Raw genomic sequence first — 25,600 nt, 5'->3', positions numbered from 1 at the left:
AATTTCACATCAGGATTTAAATATTTGTTTATGTCACGAATGTTGTTAAAAGTTTATTTTTTATATTAATTTTATTTAATTTGTGATTGGAGTTATGCTGTTTGGAATGAAAAAAGAGATATCGAGTTCAAGTGAATGACGAAATGCCGTGATGGTTTCTACTTTCTAAACGTGAATTCACGGATCGCTATATGCAGATTCGTCATTGACTGGGTATGGAACAAACGAACCCGTTTGTTTGCCAACAGGTAAGTTTTTCATGGAAGTCCTTCACGAACTTGCTGTCCATGTCTGACGTGCGACTGAAGGTGCTACAGGAATGTGGAATTTATTGGTTTCATGCTTTAGCATTCGCCATTTCTGCATTGTCTGTTTGTTTCTGGCCTCCCACCCGTGCGTAGCACGGGTACCTCACTAGTGAACTAAAATATGTTAACTACAGAGAAGTCGATGTCGTGCCTTCGCAAATCTCCACGCTTCCCACATAAAAAGCAAAGTTGAAAGATGGCAAAAGGAATAACCTTATATCAAATTCAGAGTTAAATAAACGAATTCCCCGTTTTGACCCCTAAGTCACCAACCCCTGTGGCATGAACCTGGGGTCAAATAAAAAAAATCGTTACATGTTTCATGCATTCCCTAATGTTGATTGCATATACAAAGTTTCATTAAAAATGCGCCCGTAATTGCATTTTTTGGTATTTGACCTTTTGACCTTTCCCCAGGAGGTGGGGTCCAAAATGGCACTGCTCTTGCACAGTCATGCAATATGGTGATTATATCTACCAACTTTGGCCCAAATTTCTGCCCAACTCCTTAGGAGGAGATAGCGTGATGGACAGACAGACAGAGCCAATTACAATATCCTCTGTTTTTATCAAAAAGCATGCGGACAATAAAAACAGAATTTGATGCCACATTACACATGTACAAGTCTCTTGTCTTCATCTCTTAACTTCCCCCATCCAAAACTTTGATCTCTTCTACCCCCGTTAATTCACCCCAGATCCACTTTTTTTTGAAATCCTGACTTCTTTATTTCCTGGAAGTTCTAGCAGTGTCCATGTGTTTTATACCTTTCCCACCTCCCCCCCCCCCCCTTCCTCGCCTTCCATGCCTCCTCCCCCCAAGCCCTCTCCCTCCCACAGATCTCCCGATGTCCCTGCTCTCTGCTGTTGTACTTGTGTGCTTCCCTCTCTCCCCCCATCTTGTCTCCCGCTCCCTTTATTGTATGTTTTATGTGTCCGTTTGTTTTTTTTGTGATTGATGTTGGCTCTTACACGAGCTTCGATCTTGTATACATAAAAAAGGTATGTTGAAATCCCCATGATGCATTGTTTCCTGTAATCTGTCCACCTGGTATAACAATGAGCAATATGTACAGTTTTTTGAAGAACATCATTGCTCATATTTACATGAGCTCACCAGTTAGTGTGGAACGTACACTTGAGGAAGCGTCGTGCGTGATGTTAGAAACTGGTGTATTAAAATCAAGGTTAAAAATCGTAATAGGAATCCTATTCCAGACAATGTGCTCATGGTTTGGTGTTTATGGGAGTCTAAATGCAAGATACCTCTTCTCCTTTGGCTGCAATTTTCCTGTGAGTCAGTGCCTCCATGAGCAGAGATGAGGAAACACCCAGAAGCTGTAAAAACAAGGTCAAGTTTTACTCGTCCATTTGAAACACTGCCATCTTTATTTAAGGTGTCAAAAATTTGAAAACATGAAAAAAAAGGCATCCCCAGAATTTCTGTTTGACAACAACAAAAAGCATCATGAATATGAAAATAACGACGCGCGCTTTGTAACTGCGAGTAGTTATGCCAGGGCCCAAGCCGATGAAGCACCACGTTTAGAGGCCATTTTTCCCCACAGAGCATGGGTTGGCCTTTTTCGGGCACCGTGGTCCCATTTTTTGGGCACCGTAGTCCCCTTTTTCGGGCACAGTGGTCCCCTTTTTCGGGCACCGTGGTCCCATTTTTTGGGCACCGTGGTCCCCTTTTTTGGGCACCGTAGTCCCCTTTTTCGGGCACAGTGGTCCCCTTTTTCAGGCACCGTGGTCCCATTTTTTGGGCACCGTGGTCCCCTTTTTCGGGCACCGTGGTCCCCATTTTTGGGCACCGTGGTCCCCTTTTTCTGGCACTCTGGTCCCATTTTTGAAGCAATGTTTTACGGCCGGATGCCCTTCCTGCCACCAACCCTGTTAGTCGCCTCTTGCGACACACAGGGAATTACAAGTGAACTGGTACTCAATTTGCCGACCTCGGAAGGATGACAGGCTGAGTCAACCCCCCTGGCGTTAATTCAGCGATGACCGGGATTCGAACGCAGGATCCTAGGATCCCAAACCGGCACCCGAACCGCTAAGCCAACACCAGGCCCAAGCCTATGGAAACAAGAAAATCTCAACATCTAAGATCAAGGAAACTAACATCCCGGCACATGATCCTTCAAGCATGGCACGCTTCAAACTCCATCTCGTGCGCATGATTGGCGCATGAGGCCTTGTCATAGGGAACATTTTCATGTCCATCCCAAGTCATCAGGCAGGCATTAAAAAGTCGATCGCATATAGACTAAAAGTCATTAGTGAGCCACATTGGTTTTCACCCACAATTTTATATCAATGAGGTCATTCTCCTGTAAAACACCAGGATGACAGTTTATAGCTAGGCCGAGATTTGAACCCAGACGAGTGGGCGTACCTCGAGACCATGCTGCCAGCCCAGATACATCATCATATGAAGAAAAACAAATTCAGGCAGCACTTGCAAGATGGAAAATTTAACTTTACGAAGCACACGGTGTGTACAGGTTAACAATATCCCTAGCAATGTTACTAAAACGGACAGGTGTTGCCTCAATACCAAATCAAGATCACCTTATCTTAACGAGCAAAGCTACAGAGTCCATGGGTTGGGAACTTATAGCCAAAAGAGCATTCAGGTATACAGTGACCCAGAGATCACCGATCTTACCATGATCATGACCTAATTAAATGTTCACTGACAAGCTTCTAAAAAGATCATTTACATACTTCCATGTTGTTGTTGTTTAAAGAAGACTTTGGAAGTTGGGTACACCATACAAGGCCTTCAACCACAGTTCGACAGAACTCGACTCCTCACCCCCTTTGGGCCAGGGCTCCTGTCTTACACCTATAATGTCCTGATACGGTGGAGTCCAAGACCCTCAAAATCAATGGAATCTCTCACGATGAAGCCGAATCCCTCGGAATGTTTCTCCAACATCGCAAACAGGTTTGTGGCTTGTCTTGCACCTTCTGCCCTCACCGTGCCCCCTCGCCCCCAGTAACCCACATCTAATGAAACTCCCCAATCCAGGCCCTCTGCTCACCTTCACTCATGTGGTCCTCTTTCCCCCCGCCTGCAGTGGAACCAATTTCCTCATTCGCCCAAATCCCACTCTATTTGCCAAGGCTTCCAAGATGGCTGTTCACCTCCTCCTCAAGTCATCCCCCATCCATGCTCGTGATGTTTTTATCCCTGTCCATGCTCACGATCTCATTAACCCGACCTTTTCAGGTTGTGTTTTCTTCTCTCTCTCTCTCCCTATGACATTTTTGGTTTTTTTTGAATGAATTTACTACCATCATTCAGCTTTTACTCGCGGCCGTAGAAGATTGACTACTATAATTCAGCTCAGCTTTTAATTGTGAAATGGGCCCAGCTCGGCCGAGGTGGGCCTTGACCGGCCTCGCCACCTAGCCTATAACCTTCCCGGGGCCCGTCCCGACATTTTTGGGGTTTTTTGAATAAATTTACTACCATAATTCAGCTTTTACTCGCGGCCGTAGAAGATTGACTACTATAATTCAGCTCAGCTTTTAATTGTGAAATGGGCTCAGCCCGGCCGAGGTGGGCCTCGAATGGCCTCGCCACCTTGCATATAACCTTCCCGGGGTCCGTCCCGACATTTTTGGGGTTTTTTGAATAAATTTACTACCATAATTCAGCTTTTACTCGCGGCCGTAGAAGATTGGCTACTATAATTCAGCTCTGCTTTTAATTGCGAAATGGGCCCGGCCCAGCCAAGTTGGGCCCACCGGCCTCGCCACCTAGCCTAAAACCTTCCCGGGGCCTGTCCCGACATTTTTGGTTCTTTTTGAATGAATTTACTACTATAATTCAGCTTTTACCCACGGCTGTAGAAGATTGACTAATATAATTCAGCTCAGCTTTTAATTGCGAAATGGGCCCAGCCTGGCCGAGGTGGGCCTCGACCGGCCTCACCACCTAGCCTATGACCTTCCCGGGGCCCGTCCCGACATTTTTAGTTATTTTTGAATGAATTTACTACTATAATTCAGCATTTACTCGCGGCCGTAGAAGATTGACTACTATAATTCAGCTCAGCTTTTAATTGCGAAATGGGCCCGGCCCGGCCGAGGTGGGCCTCGACCGGCCTCGCCACCTAGCCTATGACCTTCCCGGGGCCCGTCCCGACATTTTTAGTTATTTTTGAATGAATTTACTACTATAATTCAGCATTTACTCGCGGCCGTAGAAGATTGACTACTATAATTCAGCTCAGCTTTTAATTGCGAAATGGGCCCGGCCCGGCCGAGGTGGGCCTCGACCGGCCTCTCCACCTAGCCTATAACCTTCCCGGGGCCCGTCCCGACATTTTTTGTATTAGAGGTTTCCTTCTATCTTTCACCGTTCAGGAGATTAGCGCGCGCAGACAAACAAACAAAAACTTTCTTTTATAATATAGAGATATATATTGTTACAGATACGACTTTGATGGTATGGTGGGCCGAGCGGGATGGCCGCCGTATCCGTACAAGTTACCCGATTGTGCCCGAATGTTGACTAATCGCGCTACGCTGGCTCAATAGGAAAGAGAAGACACCCGGCTGGGTTATAATGACACAATACGACACCAGGGGTTCAGTTCTCAAGACCTCCGGAGGAGGTTATATTAAGGCGGAAAAGGTTAGATTACAGGGACAAGAGGGAAACATAGGAAGGTGGGCACTTAGACACAACCTTATATTAACCCTAGACAGACCACAGATAAACGGGACAAAATTGCTGACTCACACGGGGGTTGATGAAAAGGGGAGGCAGGTCGCGATGGCTCAGGTGCACCTGGCTCCGGGACAGAATCACGTACGGTGGTGTCCAGCAGATGCGGGGAGGTCGCTCAGCGCTCGTGGGTCGCGACTTTGGTGGAGATGCCGGGGAGGTCGCTCAGCGCTCGGGAGGGTGGCGTCTTGTCCTTCCAAGCTCGGGGCGCATCTGACGTCACGTCCGGCGCGGGGCCGCGTATATCCGGCGGGGAGTCACGCCCTCGCTCGTTAGCTCCGCCCCATATGGCATCGGCCCATGGCTTCTCATTGGGTGCGGGGGTTACCGGCTCCGCCCTTGACGAGGGGCCGACAGGGAGCCCCCTTCTGGGTAACCCCGTCGAGCACATGTTCAATGGCGGCCAACCGAGCCGGAGTGAGGACGCAAAGCCGCTGTTGTTGTGGTTGTTGTTGGAGCTTGAGATGATGGGAAGAGATGCGGGGAGGTATGGGAAGGTCCTAAACTCCTACTGGTGCCATATCATCACATTCTGGTGCAACGAAGAGTCATAATTAATGGAAACAAGTCCTTAACTGACATAGATTAAGAATAACTAGCAAGATGTCCTATAATGGTCTACGTGTGGTGCGGGGGACCTGGGCACGACATTTAATGGGGGAATGAAGGGGAAGATCGGCTCTAATGGGTGTTGTTTACAGACAATGGGACTAGGGAATGGGGTAAGGGGAGAGTTGGGGAGTATCGGAGAAGATAGGGGAATATTTACAAGCGGATATGGAGGTCAAATTCCATATTCGCAACATTGCACCCTTCTCTACCCTCGGGGCGTCCCGACCCGATAAATTTTTACCTACTTTAGTGTGGCACGCAATGTAGTTCCCTCTACTATTAACTCTACCCTGAGTGCGACAGTTTTACAGATATTCACAAATGAGTAAATATGTCCCCCTGCGACGTTGCACCCTTCTCCTCACAGAAACACACCCACAGGATAACCGAATCCGGAAAGAATTCTCAAACTAAACATACAGCCGGTAGGGAGCATTATTTACAAGACTACGCTGCTATTTACACTACGATCCAGGACCTGTTTTTGGAGGAACACATGCAGATGTTATGCATAGAGAGAGCGCGCTTGCCAACATCGATACACCAACCCACGAGTGCTCTGTGGCCGACGGCCTTTAATAACGTGCAGAGCACCCTTTCCGAGCATCAACAGCACCACCCCACCACCAATCGGTGCAGTCACCATTGTTCAATGAAATAAAAATAAATTCGACAACCCCTAACCCTGCAGGTGTCTCTTGCTCTTCTTGTGGTGCACTTGGTGTTAATTATTAGTGGTTCACCTGTATGGCATAGGTGCCCCGTTGACCCATAGGTCCATCCCCGGGTGGTGCTTGGCCGCAAAAGAACTACGGTCCATTGTGGGTGGCCACCAACATTGCGGTCCATATGGTGTATCGATCCAGGCAACAAGCAGCGAAAGTGCAGGCCCACGACTGCGTCGCCAGCACCTCTCTCTCCTCTCTCTCTACCCCAAAGCCAGATCCTCGGAGGTGGGAGACAACAGAAGAAACAAGTGAGTAAGGTGGTAAGGGCGCAAAAGTGCACGCAATGCAAGGTGATGCACACTGGGGGCACATGGGAACCAGGTGAGACAGGTACGTTCCTACCGTACGCCCCCCCCACCAGGTAACCTACATGGCCCCTCCCTTACCCCTTACTGCATCCACAAAACACAACACTACCCATAAACATCTACTTTACAAATCGACAAACATCCCTACTGTCTTCCCCGTTCCTCCCATAAACCAAATTCGTCTTCTCTCCCTCCTAACCAATCAAATTTGCCATTTTCAACTCTCATCAAAATTTGCCATCTCCAACTGCACATCAAAATTTGCCATCACCAATTCATCATCAGTCCCTCCTAAGGAGGGAGAGATGGAATCACCCCAATGTCTCATCCACGTCGTGATGCGTCTCACAAATCCACAGCAATCTCATTTCCTGCACACAGAACAAAGAAAACACAGGTGTGGAGTCATCATCATCACCACAGGTAAGTGGCTGCGTATGGTGCGACAGGTTCTTCAATCCTAACTATTTCCTAAATGACTTTAACAACTTTACACTACCCGGGGTCTTTCTCCGGCCAAACCATTGGCCCTCTTACACTATGGGTTCTAAAAACCAATTCCCATTGGCCAAACTGTGGTGCTCTTCAATTTGGGGTCTCACTCCCCCGATTCATCTCCCGGTGCCCTCGTACAATTTCTGGGCTGTGGCGTGTACCTCTCCCAGTGGGTCTACCCACCTGCACACCTCCACCACTGCAGTTGCCTCCGAGCTTACCTGCTCCTTACCCTAACCTAACTACCTGGGGAAGGCCCTCTGGCTCTCTCCCCACTCCGTGCCCTCTCTGGCACTGGGCTGCCCGATCCACACCCGGGATCCTCAGGCACCCACTCACAACTACCGGCTCCCAGAGCCCACCTGCGGCCTCACCTGGCCGACATCCTCACAGTGGTGGAGTGCCCAACCAACTACACACACTAACAGGCTACACGCCCAGCCATTTCCACAACACTAATGCACCCATTCACAACACCATTCTGCAACCGCACCACAAATGCCAATATCCAACCACAATTTACCTGTACCCTCTACCTAACACTTACACTACCCGCCCCGGGTACTCGTGAAAGGGGTCCACTCTTCCCCCATCCACACCTTCGCACCATGCACACCACTCCGTACCACTTACTCCAACTCTCTCCACACACCTGTACCTGCACACCTGTGCTCTCACACCTGGTGCCACCTGCACCCTTCTCTCCCCAAGCGCATTCGCGCTGATCCACTCACTCACTACTCATACACTGCTCCACACACCTGTCCAGTTGCACACCTGTGCAATCACACCTGTCCAGTTGCACACCTGTGCAATCACACCTGTCCAATTCTCACCTGTTCAATCCTCACACACACGGCATCATCTCAGCTAACTACTCCCTTCTGAAACTTGCGCTTCCCAGTCGTCCCTTTAAACTATTGCGCTCCCACGTCATTATCATCCACACTAATCTACCTGCGTCCCCACTACAGGTATCAGTCACTAACTAACCTTAACGTTACCTAATGTCAATCTCTTCTAGATCCCTATCACCATATCCTAACCCACCCGGGCTAGTTTTCACTGCCATACACCCCCATAATCTATTGCTCCTTTGCCCCCCTATGGGAAGGATGGTGGATTTGCCATCCCACCACATCGGGGGTCTCTCACTATAAATTTTGCACATCAAATTTCCACAAATTAAAAATTTGCCAATCACTGCCCATCATCTGCCAATCACTACTGCCAATCCCTTGCCAATCATCTAATTTTGTTTTTCTCTAATTTTGGGTCCAAAACACTAACCTCATCACCCAGTCGACTCACTAATACCTCTCGGTGCGCCAATCCCTGTTCAAAGCCCGGCTTCGTAAAGCCAAGCAATGGATGCTGGTTGTTTTGTGCCAGCGGCTGGATGCGTCCGGCACTCGGTGCAGGGACGGGGGTTTACCCGTGCCGAGATCCCACACACCACCTCGGCGTGAAGCCATCCAGTGTCCCGATCTCGACCTGCCGGCACGTCTCAACAAAAAGTGGTCGCCATGACGACCCTTTCTATCGGGCTGCCAGCTCCGCCTAGTGGAGCACGGACGCGGCCGTTCAAAGCGAGGCCCAGCACGCACCGAGGGCCCGATTCGGCTATAAGTCGTTCTAAACTCTACCCCGTCTAACGTCGATGCTTCACCTGCATGCTTACATCCCGCAGCCCGTTCCTTGCTCACACATCCAGCCGTGCCCATGCTCCTCGTACCCTTCCTTACACACCCAGGTACACCCATTCCACTCACAGCCTTGGTCACACACCTGACCACCGAACACTTTGGCACACATTCGTTGGTCGCACACCTCACCAATACACCTCTTCGCGCCCCCTCCTTGGTCACCTCCTCTGTGACAATCACAGGTGTGCTCTCATTCGCACACCCAACCACGTGCCTCACCACCAACTCCAGCGTGCATTCCCACTCACGCTCTACCATTCCAGGTGTGCATCCTTCCATCCCAGGTGTACATCCTCGTTCACCTGTCACAACTAACTCACGCTCCATGTCACTCCCACTACTTTCACCTCCATTCTTGACAGCGCACTCACCCTTACTCTTGACAGCACACTCTTTCCCCATGCACCTGTCCGTCACACACCTTTCTCGCGCACACTCTCCCGTTACACCCTCTGTAACACTCACCACACCACGCTTCCATGTGCTCCCTCGCACACGCGCTACGACCGACTCACTCTCGCCAGCACACTCACTCCTTGGCACGCACTTTTTCCTCACACACCCCAGAGTCGGACTTTCTCGCACACCTCCTCTTTCGCACACCAGACCTGTCGCACACTTCACCAACGGCCTTTCACGAACACCCGGATCCAAACCAATCCCCAAGCTTCTTAAATCCCCTGGCGCATCATACGCACGACCATATTGGTCACCACTTACACCGGGTCCTCTTCCTCTTCGCTTCTCCTCCATCACCTGCGAATCCCTCATCCGGTTAATGAGCACATCATCACGATCCAAACACAGACTTTGGACCAATTCTTTTATGTCCTCTTTTATCTCTTTCTTATCCTCTCTCCGTCGCTTCTTAATTTCACTCACCCCTTCTTCCACTTCTTCTAATTTCTGCTTCACCTCCTTTATTCCCCGGTACGTCTCCTCAAGCTCGTCCTCCAAGGCTACCTTGACCGTTTCCATGTGCGTCCTCACCTGCCGGTCCTTCGTCTCCATTACCTCTATCACCTCGTCCAACCTCGTTGTCAGTCCCTCACGTACCATCTGACATTCCCTCTTCGTCGCTACCAAGTCATTTTTTAGGTCATTTTGTGTCGCTTTTAACCCTCCTATTACCGCTGTGTTCTTCTTTACCTGGTCCGTTAGTTCTTTTTGTCCCTCCGTCAGCTGCTCCACCTCCTGCGTCAGGTCCTCTATGCCCCCTTGTAACTTTACAGTCCCCTTTCTCACCTCCTTTTCCATGTGCTCCTCACAGTGCCTCACCTCCTCGCGCACTCCTCCGACCTCCTCACTCACTCCTCTTCTGATCTCCTCTCCCATCACTTGCATCTCCTGCCCAGATGCCACCCTCATCTGCTCCATTTCCTCCCTGTGAGCATCCAGTTTGGTTTCTACCCCCATTCTGACCCCCTCTATCTGCTGCTCCATTTGTTTAACTTCCCTTTCCGCTTGGTCCCTCATGTCCCTCAATTTGCCTTCCATACTGTTTTCTAACCCCTCTAACCCTTTTTGCATCCCTTCCATTTGATTCTCTTGAGCGGCCATTCTGTTTTCTACCCCCATTAACCCATTTCTCACCTCTTTTATCCCGTTGTCTAACCCCTCAAAATTATTGTCTAACTTCCCAAATTTCTTGTCTAACTCCTCAAAATTATTGTCTATCTTCCCAAATTTCTTGTCTAACTCCTCAAAATTATTGTCTAACCCCTCACTGGTACCCCTCGCTTCGTCCCTCATTACCCCCATTTCGTTTCCCATTACCCCCATTTTTGCTTCTAGCCTCTCCATAAGGGCCCCCATTTGCAGGAGGAAAAGGTTCGAATCCACCAGGGGCGCTGCCACGGTCGCTGGCGCGGTGATCAGCGAGGCGCCATTTTGCGCGCCCGCTTCTTCGTGCGTGACGGCGCTATTTTGCGAACCTGCCGCCCTCACTGCTTCGCTCTCCTCCTGTCCCTCATTTTGGTCCTGGATCGACCCTACTTCACTCTCCCCTACCGGACCCCAGCCGTCTTGATCCGCCATAGCGCGACTTGCAAACTTCGAGTTTCGTAAAACAAATACAAATTTCGGCCGCTCCAAATTTTGACCAAATTTTTTTTTTTTTCCTCTATTCGTTTTTTTTTTCAAAATTTGGTCGGGCCTCGAATCTCACTCCCGACACCAATTGTTACAGATACGACTTTGATGGTATGGTGGGCCGAGCGGGATGGCCGCCGTATCCGTACAAGTTACCCGATTGTGCCCGAATGTTGACTAATCGCGCTACGCTGGCTCAATAGGAAAGAGAAGACACCCGGCTGGGTTATAATGACACAATACGACACCAGGGGTTCAGTTCTCAAGACCTCCGGAGGAGGTTATATTAAGGCGGAAAAGGTTAGATTACAGGGACAAGAGGGAAACATAGGAAGGTGGGCACTTAGACACAACCTTATATTAACCCTAGACAGACCACAGATAAACGGGACAAAATTGCTGACTCACACGGGGGTTGATGAAAAGGGGAGGCAGGTCGCGATGGCTCAGGTGCACCTGGCTCCGGGACAGAATCACGTACGGTGGTGTCCAGCAGATGCGGGGAGGTCGCTCAGCGCTCGTGGGTCGCGACTTTGGTGGAGATGCCGGGGAGGTCGCTCAGCGCTCGGGAGGGTGGCGTCTTGTCCTTCCAAGCTCGGGGCGCATCTGACGTCACGTCCGGCGCGGGGCCGCGTATATCCGGCGGGGAGTCACGCCCTCGCTCGTTAGCTCCGCCCCATATGGCATCGGCCCATGGCTTCTCATTGGGTGCGGGGGTTACCGGCTCCGCCCTTGACGAGGGGCCGACAGGGAGCCCCCTTCTGGGTAACCCCGTCGAGCACATGTTCAATGGCGGCCAACCGAGCCGGAGTGAGGACGCAAAGCCGCTGTTGTTGTGGTTGTTGTTGGAGCTTGAGATGATGGGAAGAGATGCGGGGAGGTATGGGAAGGTCCTAAACTCCTACTGGTGCCATATCATCACATTCTGGTGCAACGAAGAGTCATAATTAATGGAAACAAGTCCTTAACTGACATAGATTAAGAATAACTAGCAAGATGTCCTATAATGGTCTACGTGTGGTGCGGGGGACCTGGGCACGACATTTAATGGGGGAATGAAGGGGAAGATCGGCTCTAATGGGTGTTGTTTACAGACAATGGGACTAGGGAATGGGGTAAGGGGAGAGTTGGGGAGTATCGGAGAAGATAGGGGAATATTTACAAGCGGATATGGAGGTCAAATTCCATATTCGCAACAATATTATGTACCGGAACAATATTTGTTACATTTAAGATAAACTCTCCTTCTTTCCTTCCTTTCGTTTGCAGCACTTGGCTGCTAGTTGCACCATTCGCTGGGGGCACAGCTGTGCCGCTGATGCAGTGCCCCCTGTAGGTTAGAGCAGGAATTTGGAATTTGGAATAGATCGACTGGTCTTGGCGAAGAACACCTTGGGATCTTTAACGTTCACCAACTAATTCCTGGAAGGAACGCCCAGTTCAACGTCCATTTGAACGTTGGCGCGAACATTGATAACCCGCCTCGACTGCGAGACACCGCGATGACAGATTATAATCGGCCTGAGATTCCAACCCGGGCGAGACGGCCCATAGGCGAGTGCACACACCTCTCGGTTATCCTGATAGTCTCAGGTAAACCTACGGTAATGATTAAACTACGGTAAGAGCTTGAAGTGTATGTGTGTATGTATGTGTATGTGTATATGTGTGTATGTGTATGTGTATGTATATGTGTGTATGTGTATGTGTATATGTGTGTATGTGTATGTGTATATGTGTGTATGTGTATGTGTATGTGTATGTGTATGTGTATATGTGTGTATGTGTATGTGTATATGTGTGTATGTGTGTATGTGTATGTGTATGTGTATGTGTGTGTATGTATATGTGTGTATGTGTATGTGTATATGTGTGTATGTGTATGTGTATGTGTATGTGTATGTGTGTGTATGTATATGTGTGTATGTGTATGTGTATATGTGTGTATGTGTATGTGTATGTGTATGTGTATGTGTATGCGTATGTGTATATGTGTGTGTGTGTATGTGTATGTGTATGTGTATGTGTATGTGTATATGTGTGTATGTGTATGTGTGTGTATATGTGTGTATGTATATGTGTGTATGTGTATATGTGTGTATGTGTATGTGTATGTGTATGTGTATGCGTATGTGTATATGTGTGTATGTGTGTATGTGTATGTGTATGTGTATGTGTATGTGTATGTGTATGTGTGTGTGTGTGTTTGTATGTGTGTGTGTGTGTGTGTGTGTGTGTATAACATATATTGAAAATACATTCAGGGTATTTGGAATGCATTTACTAAATTCATGCTTTTATTTACAAACGAATAAGTCGGTTTAAATATGTTTCACGTAACGAGTTATCGTTAGCAAAGTACCGAATGTTATAGTTTTGTGAACCAAACTGCTCCCCCCGATAATAAATCAACAGGTAAACCGAGAGACGAGATTCATCCAATTTCGGTTGACATTTCCCATTAGCAACTCACAGGCGTTTGAAAGCTTATTTTCCATTCGAAGTCGTGTTCGACTGTATCTCAGCAAATACTTTCACCGAATGAGTTCATTTTTTTTTTTGCCCAAAGACTGACAAGAACAGCCTCGACGAATATCACAATCGCTTTCGTAAAGTGTAAAGTTTAAGCTGTGAAACACACTGTTACGCAAAACCAATGCCGAGCGGCTGAAGCCCTCTGAAAGCCGACTCGGCTACATTTAGAGGCAGACCTAAAAATCATTATGGTAGTTAATTTGTCTCTTGGGTGTCTAATTATCACAAGTAATCCCATAAAAGGCTCATTTTCTGTTATTTCTGGGTTTAAAATACAGTTTTGGAAAAAAAAATTTGAAACCACACAAGGTACGCACACATAAGTCACAAATGACGAATAATTGTAAAGTGTTAACGTATTTATAAGAGACAACAGGTTATCGCAAAAAAACTGAGGAACACAATCTGTGCAAGTAGTTTGCTATAAATGAGGAGCATAACACTTCCACAAAACTGGATTTTCATGTTCACACATTAGTCGTGTGGTGACGATTGATTGATTGGGTGGTTTACATCTGCGGCCGCAGTCGTGCTGAAACACTAATCCCAACCCGATGAATTGCATTCCAGAAATAATGGAACGATGGATCAGAATTTGCCTGTACGTGTCAGCAAGCAGGAAGATACATTTTTGGATATATCCTCAACACCATTCGCAGAGATGTAGCCCCTCCAAATGGTGACCATTTACTATAATAATAATAATAATAATAATAATAATAATAATAACAATAATAATAATAATAATTTACTCGCTGCTGCCAAACAAATGATAAAACAAGTACAGATACATTCCAAGTACACCGCACCCATGCCAAAACAAATAAATAACATCCTCCAGCGGGACATTGCCAGGGTGCCCTTGGCGATACCACCATACAGCATATAGAGACAGAATTGGGAGGGAGAAGTGTACAATAATTGAAGAACATAGAATTATAACCAGGCTAAGTCACTTTTTATTTTTTTCCCCCGTTTTTCACGTTTTTCAAAATATTTTTCACGTTTTTCTCGAAATGACTAAAATGTGACTTAGCCTGGTTATAATTCTATGGTCTTCAACTGATTGATTAATTGCGTAATTAAAATCAATAAATAATGATCGCAAAATAATTACTTAATCAATTGGCCAATAGCATACCCTAACCACCAGTGTTTCATCCAAAGCTGTAACTTTTTGAAAACAATTAAATAAGTCATTAATCGAAAAAAAAAATTGATTAATCAATAAATCAAAATATCCTTTATAGCCACATCACTTGGTCCTTGTAGTGTCCAAATTTCAGTTTCCAAGCTCAAAGTTTTCGTCTAGGGATTGGAGATCTCGCGAGATCTTGGAGACGGCGGCAGGGATTTTCGAAGCTCCACACGGTCTCCACGTTTTTCGAAGTTAAGTCTGTTCACAATTGTATTTTGTCGAAACTGTATTTATCTTTCGGTGTGTGAAGTTATTGTGTGCAACTTTGGTTGTTTCTCGGTGTTTATCTTTCATAAATTGATCGTCTGTTTGCCGTGTCGTGTCTTGAGGCCTTGTACAGTGTGCACTGTACAACCTTGAGGCTTTGTTTTTCTCTCAGCGGTCCGTCTTTTGTGATCCAATAACTTTCGTTCTCTGTATTCCCAGTCTTTTCACCCATAGCCTACTTCCTTGTGTAAATCTCAACTCAAAAAAAAAAAAAAAAAAAAAAAAAAAAAAAAAAAAAACATTTTCCTTCTCTGTTATCATTCGTTTATTCATTCTTATTCGTTCGTTCGTTCTTCGACCACGTGTTTCTCCCCCATTTCCCCAGATAGTTTTCACTCATTAACCTTCAATGTTTACACTTTCCCCTCAAGTTATGTATTCCGTCATATTTTATAACACCTTTTTCTTCTTCTTCTTTAAAAGGCTGCTTTCGACTCGCTCACCAAATCAATTCATCCCCAAAAAAATATCCATCTCCTATAGTGCCTTTTTTCTACATTCCCTAAACTCTCCTGCACTCCATCCTCCATCCAGCGTCCTTAAACGTATTTTTAACTCGAAGGTCACAAGCAACTCATTTTGCAATAAATGTTCGTTTCCCATAAATCGTACACTTTCAAAAATCCAATCTCACCCCTCCCCTCCAAATCTTCCCCATAACCCCTCCCCTCCAAATCTTCCCCATCACCCCTCCCCTCCAAATCTTCCCCATCACCCATCCCTTTCAAATCTCCCCCCTTGCCCCCTCCCTCCTAAACGACCCCCTCACCCCTCCCCGCCAAGACGCCCCCTCGCCCCTCCCCTCCTAGACTCCTGCCTCACCCCTCCCCTCCAAATCTCCCCCATATCCCATCCCTTTCAAATCCCTCCCCTTGCCCCTTCCCTCCCAAACTTCCCCCTCACCCCTCCCCTTCAAATCTCCCCACCCTCATTGCTTCTCAATTTCCCCCCTCTCACTCCCCCTCCTCAAAGCGTCCTCCCCGCTTCTTCCCCCTTCAAACTCTCACCTCCATCTCCCCCAACCTTCTGCCTCGCTCTTCCCCCTCCTCAAATAACACCTCATTGTGGCTCACCCAATCACCATCAAACCTTTTGTCCGCCCCATCCTTCCCTTTCTCCGAGCTATTCTGAAATCTCTGACACACCTTCAACAGCTCTCCCTACCTCTTCCACCTCTTCCACATCTTACCCTACCCCTCCTCCCCCCTGTTCTGTATCTGATGCTCCCCCTTCCTCTTCATTAACGGTATGGACCTCAAACATCCGGGGCCTTCGTTCAAACTTAACTGATCTCTCCATACAGGTTGCTTCTGTCAAACCAGACGTGATCTGCTTAACAGAAACTTTCCTCCTTTATGATGTCTCTGATTCCATAGTATCTCTCCCGGGCTACTCCCTCCTCCGGTATGATAGACCTGAGCCTCGTCCTGGAGGCGGGGTTGCTATCTTTATCAAAAACTCTCTTCCTCACTCGCCCTGCACTGCACTCTCTCCACCTCACCCCCAGGAATACCTCTGGCTACGGCTTCCCCTTCGCTCCCACCTCTTGTTCATATGTGTGTTGTACCGTCCACCAAACAGTGATGACTCCATCTACATCTCGCTGTCTGATGATATGGACCAACTTCTATCTACTCATCCCAACTCTCTCTTCCTCATATGTGGTGATTTCAACTGTCATCATGCCAGTTGGCTGGGTGTGGGTACCTCTCTCACCAGCCATGGCTCCTCAGCAAAGGACTTCTGCGACTCACTGGGACTGACACAATCTGTCAATTTCCCGACCCGGATCTCAGTCAACGGAACATCTTCTCTTCTGGACTTGGTTATGACTAACTTCCCTGAAAATGTCTGCTGCTCTTCTTCTGCTCCGATCGGATCATCTGATCATGTCCTTGTTAAAGTGGACATCTCTCTGACCATCCTCAGGGAGCCTGCTCAGCGTCGACGAGTCTGGCATTTCACTCAGGCCAACTGGCACGGTCTTCAAGCAGCCATCAATCATCTGGACTGGTCTCCCATTTCTACCACCTCTGACATCAACTCATCCTGGGAATTCTTCCAAAGTAAATTGCTCTCTCTCATGCACAGATTTATCCCATCTCGTCTTCAGTTGTCTTACCCTTCCTCCCGTCCATGGTACACGGAATCTTGTGGTGAGGCTGTTGCCCAGAAACAACTTGCCTTCGTCTCCTGGAAAGCAATTCCAACGGAAGGAAATCTCATTTCCTTTCACAAAGCCCGAAACAAGTGTGTGTCCACCCTCAGGAGAGCCAGGAAACAATATCTCTCCGTTCTCAAGACTGAACTCTCTTATCTGTCTCCCTCTTCCAAATCCTGGTGGCGTCTGGTCAAATCCGTTTCTGGTGTTTGTTCCCCCTCCATCCCCTCCCTTACCTCAAACGGCTACACAGCTGACTCCGCACGTGAAAAAGCTGAATGCCTCAACTCTGTGTTTGCCTCTAAATCTTGTGTCCCAAACCCATCCCTCTCTGTACCCACCATACCCAGTCGTACCCTGCTGCTCCTGGACTCCGTGTCCTTTCCTCCTGACAAGGTGGAAAAGTTTCTGTCAACCCTCGACTCTGATTCTGCAACTGGACCCGACGGCATCAGCCCACGGGTCCTAAAATCCTGCTCTGCTGCTCTATCTCACCCTCTCTCTGTTCTCTTCACCCTCTCTTTTGCTCAAGGTCAACTGCCATCTGCTTGGAAATCAGCCAACATCACCGCTTTGCACAAAAAAGGTGCAAAAACAGATCCTAGCAACTACAGACCAATCAGCCTTCTCCCAATTATCAGCAAAGTCATGGAATCCATCATTGCTTCGGATATGAAATCTTTCCTCTTCTCCAATGGCTTGATCTCTGATCATCAATTTGGTTTCAGACCAGGTCACTCTACTCTGGACATGCTGCTTCTGCTGTCTCAACAATGGATGGAGGTCCTCAATGCCAAACAGGAAATTAGAGCTGTCTCCCTCGACATATCACGTGCCTTCGACACGGTCTGGCACCCCGCTCTGCTCACCAAACTCTCCTCCTTTGGTATCCATGGAAATCTCCACGCATGGCTGGCGGACTTCCTCTCTAGTCGTCGTCAACGTGTGGCCCTGAATGGGTTTCTCTCATCTCCTCTTCCTGTTCAGGCTGGAGTTCCCCAAGGCAGTGTTCTGGGCCCCGTGCTTTTTCTGGTCTTCATCAATGATCTCTCTGACTCTCTCGAAAATCCTCTCTATCTCTTTGCTGATGACTCCACTCTCTGCCGCTCCATTCCTCTTCCCTCAGATCGGCAGTCTGCTGCCTCCTCACTCTCTGAAGACCTGGACAAAATCACAGACTGGTCAAACAAGTGGAACATGTCTTTCAATCCTGACAAATCTCACACTCTTACTATGTCTCTCCGAAAAGATCGACTGGACAACCCTCCCATCTACTTTCTCAACAATCCTCTCCAAGAAGTTCTGTCGCTCAAGATTTTGGGTCTCACTATCTGCCATGATCTTTCTTGGGAAAACCACATTTCCAAGCTGGCCTCCAAAGCCAGTCGCCGACTGGGCATCCTCCGTCGTGCGAAGTCCTTCCTCGGCACACCTGAGCTCCTCACCACATACAAGGCTTTCATCCGCAGCTCAATGGAATACTGTTCTCCCCTATGGGCCGGTGCTCCTGCCTCACACCTAGCTCGGCTTCACGCTGTTGAAACCAAAGCTTTCAGAATTATTGGAATCTCCCGCGATGAAGCTATCTCTGAGGGCCTTTCACTCACTCACCGCAGGCAGGTAGGTGGTCTTTCTGTCTTCTACCGACTCCTCTCCGGCCTTGCACCCCCAGCTCTCTCTGTGCTCTGTCCCCCAAATATTCCTACAGGTCGCACAAGATCTGCCAGCAACCCTCTGATGGTTAAACTGCCGAAATCTCGGCTCTCTGCTCACCTTCACTCTTTCATTCCTCTTTTCTCCCGCCTCTGGAACAAACTCCCTCACTCCCTTCAATCCCACTCCTCCCTCCAGGTCTTTAAAACAGCTGTTCACCACCATCTCTTATCTTCCCCCATCCAAAACCTTGATCTTTTCTACCCCCGCTAATTCACCCCAGATCCACCTTGTTTGAAATTCCAACTTCTTTCCTGGAAGTCCTGGCAGTGTCCATATGTTTTATACCTCTCCCACCGCCCCCTTCCCACGCCCCCCCCCCCCCCAAAGCCCTCGCCCTCTCTCAGATCTCTCGATGTCTCCATGTCTCTCGGTCCCTGCTCTCAAATGTTGTGTTTGTGTCCTTCCCCCTCTCTCCCCATCTTGTCTACCGCTCCCTATGTTATATGTTTTATGTGTCGGTTTGTCTTTCTGTGTGATTAATGTTCGCTCTTTCACGAGCCTCGACCTTGTATACAAAAAAAAAAAAAAAAAAAAAAAAAAAAAAAAAGGATGGCTGAGATATCGCCTCGAAAAACAAACAAACAAACAAGAAACCGGAATGAAAACCGAGTACTCCCTTTCAGCGCGCGTCATTGCCGGGCCCTCTTCAGTGCCCAGCGATGACGACATGCAGCGCCTGGAGATGGAATAGGAAAGGAGTGGTGTACAACAATTTGAACTTGGATTTATATACACATCTTGCACGTCTCTCGCTATATTCAACTGCACAGTTATGGTCTGGATGCCCACATCAACCTTTGGTTCAGTTACATCTTCCCAACAGCGAATTACGAGCAGATACACGTCTAGGGAACTCTTTTTGAGATAATAATGCGTCTTCTTTTCCAAAGGTATTATTCGAACCTATAATTACAACAAGCTTTTTGGCAACAAACTCTGAAATGCTTCACCATAGCTTTGGTTTCATACTCCAACCACTTATTTTTAGCAGTGCCAGTTTCATGCACCCCCTCCAGATTCTTACATTTGGCTCTGACAGAAACTTACCACAATTATTTTGCATCAATACCCTTTCCTTTACCAGTTTAAGCTTTCAAATATTAATTTTGACTTGCTTGTCGTGTAGTTTTTCAGTCCTGGTACTCTGGGATCTGCCATGAATGTATTCCTGCTGCTCCTGCTCCTATTACTATGCATCGTATGACTGTCGACACTTTTATAGGCTTTGTACTGGTGTGGCACTTTGATTAGCAGCATGACAACAAATCACAATATAAACAAGAAAGAGCAATCAGAGATTTGTGTGGTCTTTATTAGCTGCTGCGTTTGTGTTGTTTATTGATGTAGATTTATGTTCAATCTAACATGGCTGCCGAACCACGTGACCGATGACGTCATCAATTTAATGATCCCATACAATGTTTGTATAGATCATACTAAAGATATTTCAAACTGATCGGATCAAGCGTTCTACGTGTCTAATTATGACGTCATCATGAAAGCACTGATGACCTCATCATGAATACGTTGTTCCCCAAAGGGAGTACTTGACAATGAGTAATTTTTCAATTTTTGCGATGGAGCGGTTTTGGAGATATATAGGTGCAAAGTTTGTTTGTTTTTCCAAGATGGCGTCTGTACTACGTGACCTATGACATCATAATTATCATTAAAAAATTCCACAGGAGGAGGCATTCCAATGGTGAAATTTTTTGGCAATCGGACCAACAATTGCAGAGAAAAGCATACTCTTTCTGTGCAGACAAAGACAAACAGACAGACAGACAAACAAAGAAACAAACAAACAAACGGACCCAAATGCAATGCCCTCTCCTCTGGCGAGGACAACTATCATTGTGTAAATGTACTGTGGTGCACAGTTCATTTTCATACAAAGTTTGTGAAGCATTTGCTTTTTATGATGCCCTTGTTCATCACCATTCCAATAATTATTTCCAATAAATGAATTTCAATGAATCAAACACTTCTTTAAAGTTCAATGCATTTACACACATTAGACAATTTAAAGTCAAAGATTTAACCATCCACTGTGGCGTGGCGTCCACTACTATTTGTAGCTGTGATGGAGGTGCTGGCTCAGAACGTAAAGGAGGGTTTACCGTGGGAGTTGTTGTATGCAGATGATCTGGTGTTGATTGCGGAAAGTATGGATGGACTGAAGGAAAAGATGAACACGTGGAAGGAATGTATGGAGACAAAAGGTCTGAAGGTGAATATCGGAAAGACGAAGGTGATGGCAAGTGGTAAAGCATGTGGTGAGGTGGAAAGAACTGGGAAGTGGCCCTGTGCTGTGTGTAGGAAGGGTGTCGGAGTGAACTCCATTCAGTGTACAATGTGCGCTGAGTGGGTTCATCAAAAATGTAGTGGTCTGAGAGGGTCATTAACCAGTGTGGCAGCTACATTCAAATGTAAGGTGTGCACAGAGGGAGCTGCAGATGGAGGAAATGTTGAGTTGGATCTTGGAGACGGTGTGAAGCTGGAAGGTGTGAAAACATTTTGCTACCTCGGAGACATGCTGAATGGATAAGGTGGATCAGACTCGGCAACGGTTGCTCGAGTGAGATGTGCATGGAAGAAGTGTCGGGAATTGAGTGGCGTGCTGATGATGAGGGGAGTGTCGTTGAAGCTGAAGGGAAAGGTGTATGCTGCATGTGTGAGAAGTGTTATGATTTATGGGAGCGAGACATGGGTAATGAACGTAGAGCAGCAACGAAGGTTGGAAAGGGTGGAAATGCGAATGGTTCGACGGATGTGCGGAGTATCGTTGAGAGAGAGGAAGACAAATGATAAATTGCGAAAGATGATGGGAATAGAGCCTGTGATTGATGCTGTGAAGAGGAACAGGTTGAGATGGTTTGGTCATGTGTTGAGGAAGGATGAAAGTGACTGGTTGAGAAGAGTGATGGAAATGAATGTAGAAGGAAGTAGAAGACGGGGAAGACCGAGTGTTACATATTTATGTGAATGTATGTGAATTACCATTCAGGTTGCTTATCCGTGTGTATTATATTAAGGGTTGTTGTGATTGGAGGGTCAGGAGCCCTTCTGAACCAGTGGCCGGAAACGGAAGTGGCCGGAAAACGGAAGAAGAAAAGACACGAGGTAAAAGAAGGAGGTTTGGTCTTCCTCGCCCGCTCCGACGAAAGGTGGGATCGACCTTGCGCTGCGTGAACAAGCGGCGTTCCGAAACCCGTCTGGCGAGAGGAGTTACCTGGACGCGTAACTACCTTTTGACACGGCAAGTCACCGTGAGTGCGTGCACGGAACCAAGCGTCCGGCACAGTTTGCCCCGTCTACAAGGACGCGTACGGGTCGCACGTTGGGGCCTCGCGCGCGTTGCAAACCGCGCTTGGTTTTGCCCCGTCTACAAGGACGCGTACGGGTCGCACTTTGGGGCCTCGCGCGCGTTGGAAGCCGCGCTGGGTTTTGCCCCGTTGCTTGGCAAGGAGGTGTGCGCTGCAGCAGCTGTCCCCGGTACGATACCTGCCCGGTGGAGGAACGTCCACCCGGGGTTCGTTCAACCGCCCGAGTGCGGAGACGCCGACCAGTAGCAGTATCTTGGTCAGGAGAGGCCCAGAGACATTGTGAGGAGCAGAGACCGAAAGGGGGTGTGAGTACTCACCGGGACACACCTGTATAAGATGGCCATCTTAATCATAGGGAATTGATTGTGAATTGGGAATTGGTGATGATTATGTATTGTTGATTGCTCGGGGAAAATCTCCGTGGTTGTGTCCTTGAAATATTGTTGATGGTTGTGTCATTGAAATTGTTTGGTATCATTACCATTGAAATATATCCTTGAACGTCAGTTGTCTCTGGGGTGAAATTCATATGGCTTGCGTGGCGAAAGCGCATATATAATACAGCTTTCTGGCGAAGTTCCTCTCACGGTCCGGGGGTCACTGAGACCAGGTATTCACCGAGGGGACCACGTAACAGAATTGGGGGCTCGTCCAAATTACGATTTGCGGTTTCGCAATTGGGTCTACGTCCGGGATTTAAAATTGTATAAAATAATAAAATAATAATTTTTTTATTAATTAAAATTAATTAATTAATTATTAATTGGAAATTTTTTTTTTTTGAGAAATTGGGGTAAAGTCTTGGGTGAAGGTTAACAGGTGTTAACGATAGGCACCATGGCGTTTGTGGCACAGAACTTTTGGGTAACCCCGAGTGAGGCACAGTTCCGAGCGTTGCTAAAGTCGGACCTCTTGAAATTGGCCAAACATTTTAACTTGGAGGTCCGAACTAATTTGAGGAAGGCAGAGTTGCAGGCCACGGTGATACAATCTATGGTGGGATTAGGAACATGGGACGAGTTAGCCTGGGAGTGGCTACCCGAAGAACCAGAAGACGTTGAGCTCCGGAAACTGGAGTTGCAATTACGGAGCCAGGAACGGATTAAAGAAGAAGAAAGGAAAGCAGAAGAGAGGAGAGAAGAGAAACAAGCAGAGGAAAGGAGAGTGGAACGAGAACTCCAGGAAAGGTTAAAAGAAGAAGAAAGGAAAGCAGAAAAGGAAAGAGCAGAAGAAGAAAGGAAAGCAGAAAAGGAAAGAGCAGAAGAAGAAAGGAAAGCAGAAAAGGAAAGAGCAGAAGAAGAAAGGAAAGCAGAAGCGAGGAGAGAAGAGAAACAAGCAGAGGAAAGGAGAGTGGAACGAGAACTCCAGGAAAGGTTAGAAGGGAGAAAAGCAGAGGAGAGGAGAGCTGCAAGGGACCTCGAAGCAGAGGAGAGAAAAGCGGAAAGGGAATTAAAGGAACGTGACATGGAGCTTCAGCAAGAAATCAAATTCAAGGAGCTGGAGTTAATGAGAGAACGGGGAGAGGCACCACCCTTGCTGACGGGGTCGACACCTAACCAGAAAACCTGGGATGTGGGCAGACATGTGAGGCTGGTTCCACCGTTCAGTGAAAAAGAAGTCGCGAAATTTTTCCCACACTTTGAGAAAGTGGCTCGACAATTAAACTGGCCGGAGGAGGCCTGGACCATACTCGTGCAAAGTGTGCTGGTGGGGAAAGCTCAGGAAATTTATTCGGCGCTACCAATGGACCAATGTGCAGATTATGAGGTACTGAAGAAGCACATCCTCAAGGCCTATGAGTTGGTTCCGGAAGCTTACAGGCAAAAATTCAGGAATGCCAGGAAGAGGGAGAATGAGACCCATGTGGAGTTTGCCAGAGTGAAAGAAAACATGTTTGATCGGTGGTGTGAGTCAAAAGGAGTCAGGAAAGACTTCGAAACATTGCGGGACTTGATCCTGGTGGAGGAATTCCAGCAGTGTGTCCACGAGGACATCAAAGTGTACCTGCAGGAAAAGAAAGTACCGAAGTTGTGGGACGCAGCCACCATGGCAGATGATTATGCCTTAACCCACCGAATAGGGGTCCACAAACCTAACTCCTCGCCTAGACTTCAGCAGGGGAGTTATGGAACACCCGGTGCGGAGAATGACCTTACATGGCGGCGGCCTCGAGATGATTATGGGGACAACTATGATACCCCAACGGTTAGAAATCCGAGGGCTACGGGCCCAAGACAAACTTATTTTTCGGGGGGCTCAAGGCCGACCCCGAGGTTCTCCCCCGGGCCTACTTGTGCTTTTTGCCATAAAACTGGACACTTGATGTCCCAATGTTACCTCCGAAAAAGGGAGAACCCGGAACGGAATCAGTCTAGTGCGACTCCGAATGCACTGGCAAGTGTGAGAAATCATTCTTGGAGAGCAGAGCTGGGGGAAGATTCCCCTGTCAAAGGTACGGCGTCCCGGGAGAACCTTGTTCAGGAGGGCTACAAACATTTCATTTCAGAGGGGTTCGTGTCGCTGGATGGCGACCCGAGTAACCAGAAGCCAGTTAGGGTATTGAGGGACACAGGAGCACACCAATCGTTGATGCTGGAGGGCATTTTGCCATTGTCGGGGAAGACGGCAACTGGGGTTAGTGTGCTTTTACAGGGGGTCGGGGGCTATGTTAAAGCTCCGCTTCATGTCATCCAGTTGAGTTCTGAGTTGGTATCCGGGCCGGTCACCGTAGGCTTACAAGCCACCCTTCCTGTGGAGGGAATCTCTTTTATTATCGGGAATGATTTGGCCGGGGGGCGAGTTTCGGGTAATCCAATAATGGTGGACAAGCCCAGTAAGGAAAATAACACCACTCGGTTAGAGATGGAGATTCCGGGTATCTTTCCATCCTGTGCAGTGACTCGGGCTATGGGTAGAAAGCACGCGGAAGAGAAGGAGGAAGAAAGAGAGGGGGAGTTGGAACCCTTAGAGGTACGGGAAGACAACTCGAAAAAGGGAAATAGCCAGGGGAGGGATTCCCAGGAATTTCGAGAAATGGTAGCGTCTGGAACGCAAGGGGACGTGGAGTGTCCGTCGGAGACCGCGGAGAACGAAGTGGAGCAAACCGCGCTGGTCTGAAGGAGACTAGTGGAAGAACAACACGAAGACTCGGAGATCCAGAGGTTAATTGAGAAAGCCGTTACGGAAGAAGAGGCTACGAAGATACCTGTGGGGTATTTCATGAAGGGGGAAACCCTAATGAGGAAATGGAGGCCCCCGGAGGTGCCCGCAGACGATGAGTGGAAAGTTCACTATCAGATTGTGGTGCCACCGCTGTACCGGAAGGAGATCTTGAGTCTGGCACATGAGACCCCTTGGGCCGGGCACCTGGGAGTGAACAAGACCTGTGACAGGATATTGGTACAT

General features: G+C 47.8%; 1 protein-coding gene across 3 annotated transcripts in view; it reads right to left on the bottom strand.

Moving 5' to 3' along the window:
* Positions 1 to 25,600, bottom strand: part of MYO1C (myosin IC) — a 156,742-nt gene that overhangs the window by 50,545 nt on the left and 80,597 nt on the right. For all 3 annotated transcript variants that reach the window (XM_068111088.2, XM_068111087.2, XM_068111086.2), the window contains exon 9: positions 1,575 to 1,646. In XM_068111088.2, coding sequence (XP_067967189.2) covers positions 1,575 to 1,646 — 72 coding nt within the window. The remainder of the gene's footprint in view (positions 1 to 1,574; positions 1,647 to 25,600) is intronic.

This window comes from Myxine glutinosa, chromosome 3 (genome assembly GCF_964187855.1).
Source record: "Myxine glutinosa chromosome 3, kmMyxGlut1.1, whole genome shotgun sequence".
NCBI classification, from domain to species: Eukaryota; Metazoa; Chordata; class Myxini; order Myxiniformes; family Myxinidae; genus Myxine; species Myxine glutinosa.
Note: the sequence above shows the minus strand (reverse complement) of the source record. Positions and strands in the feature narration are given on the sequence as shown.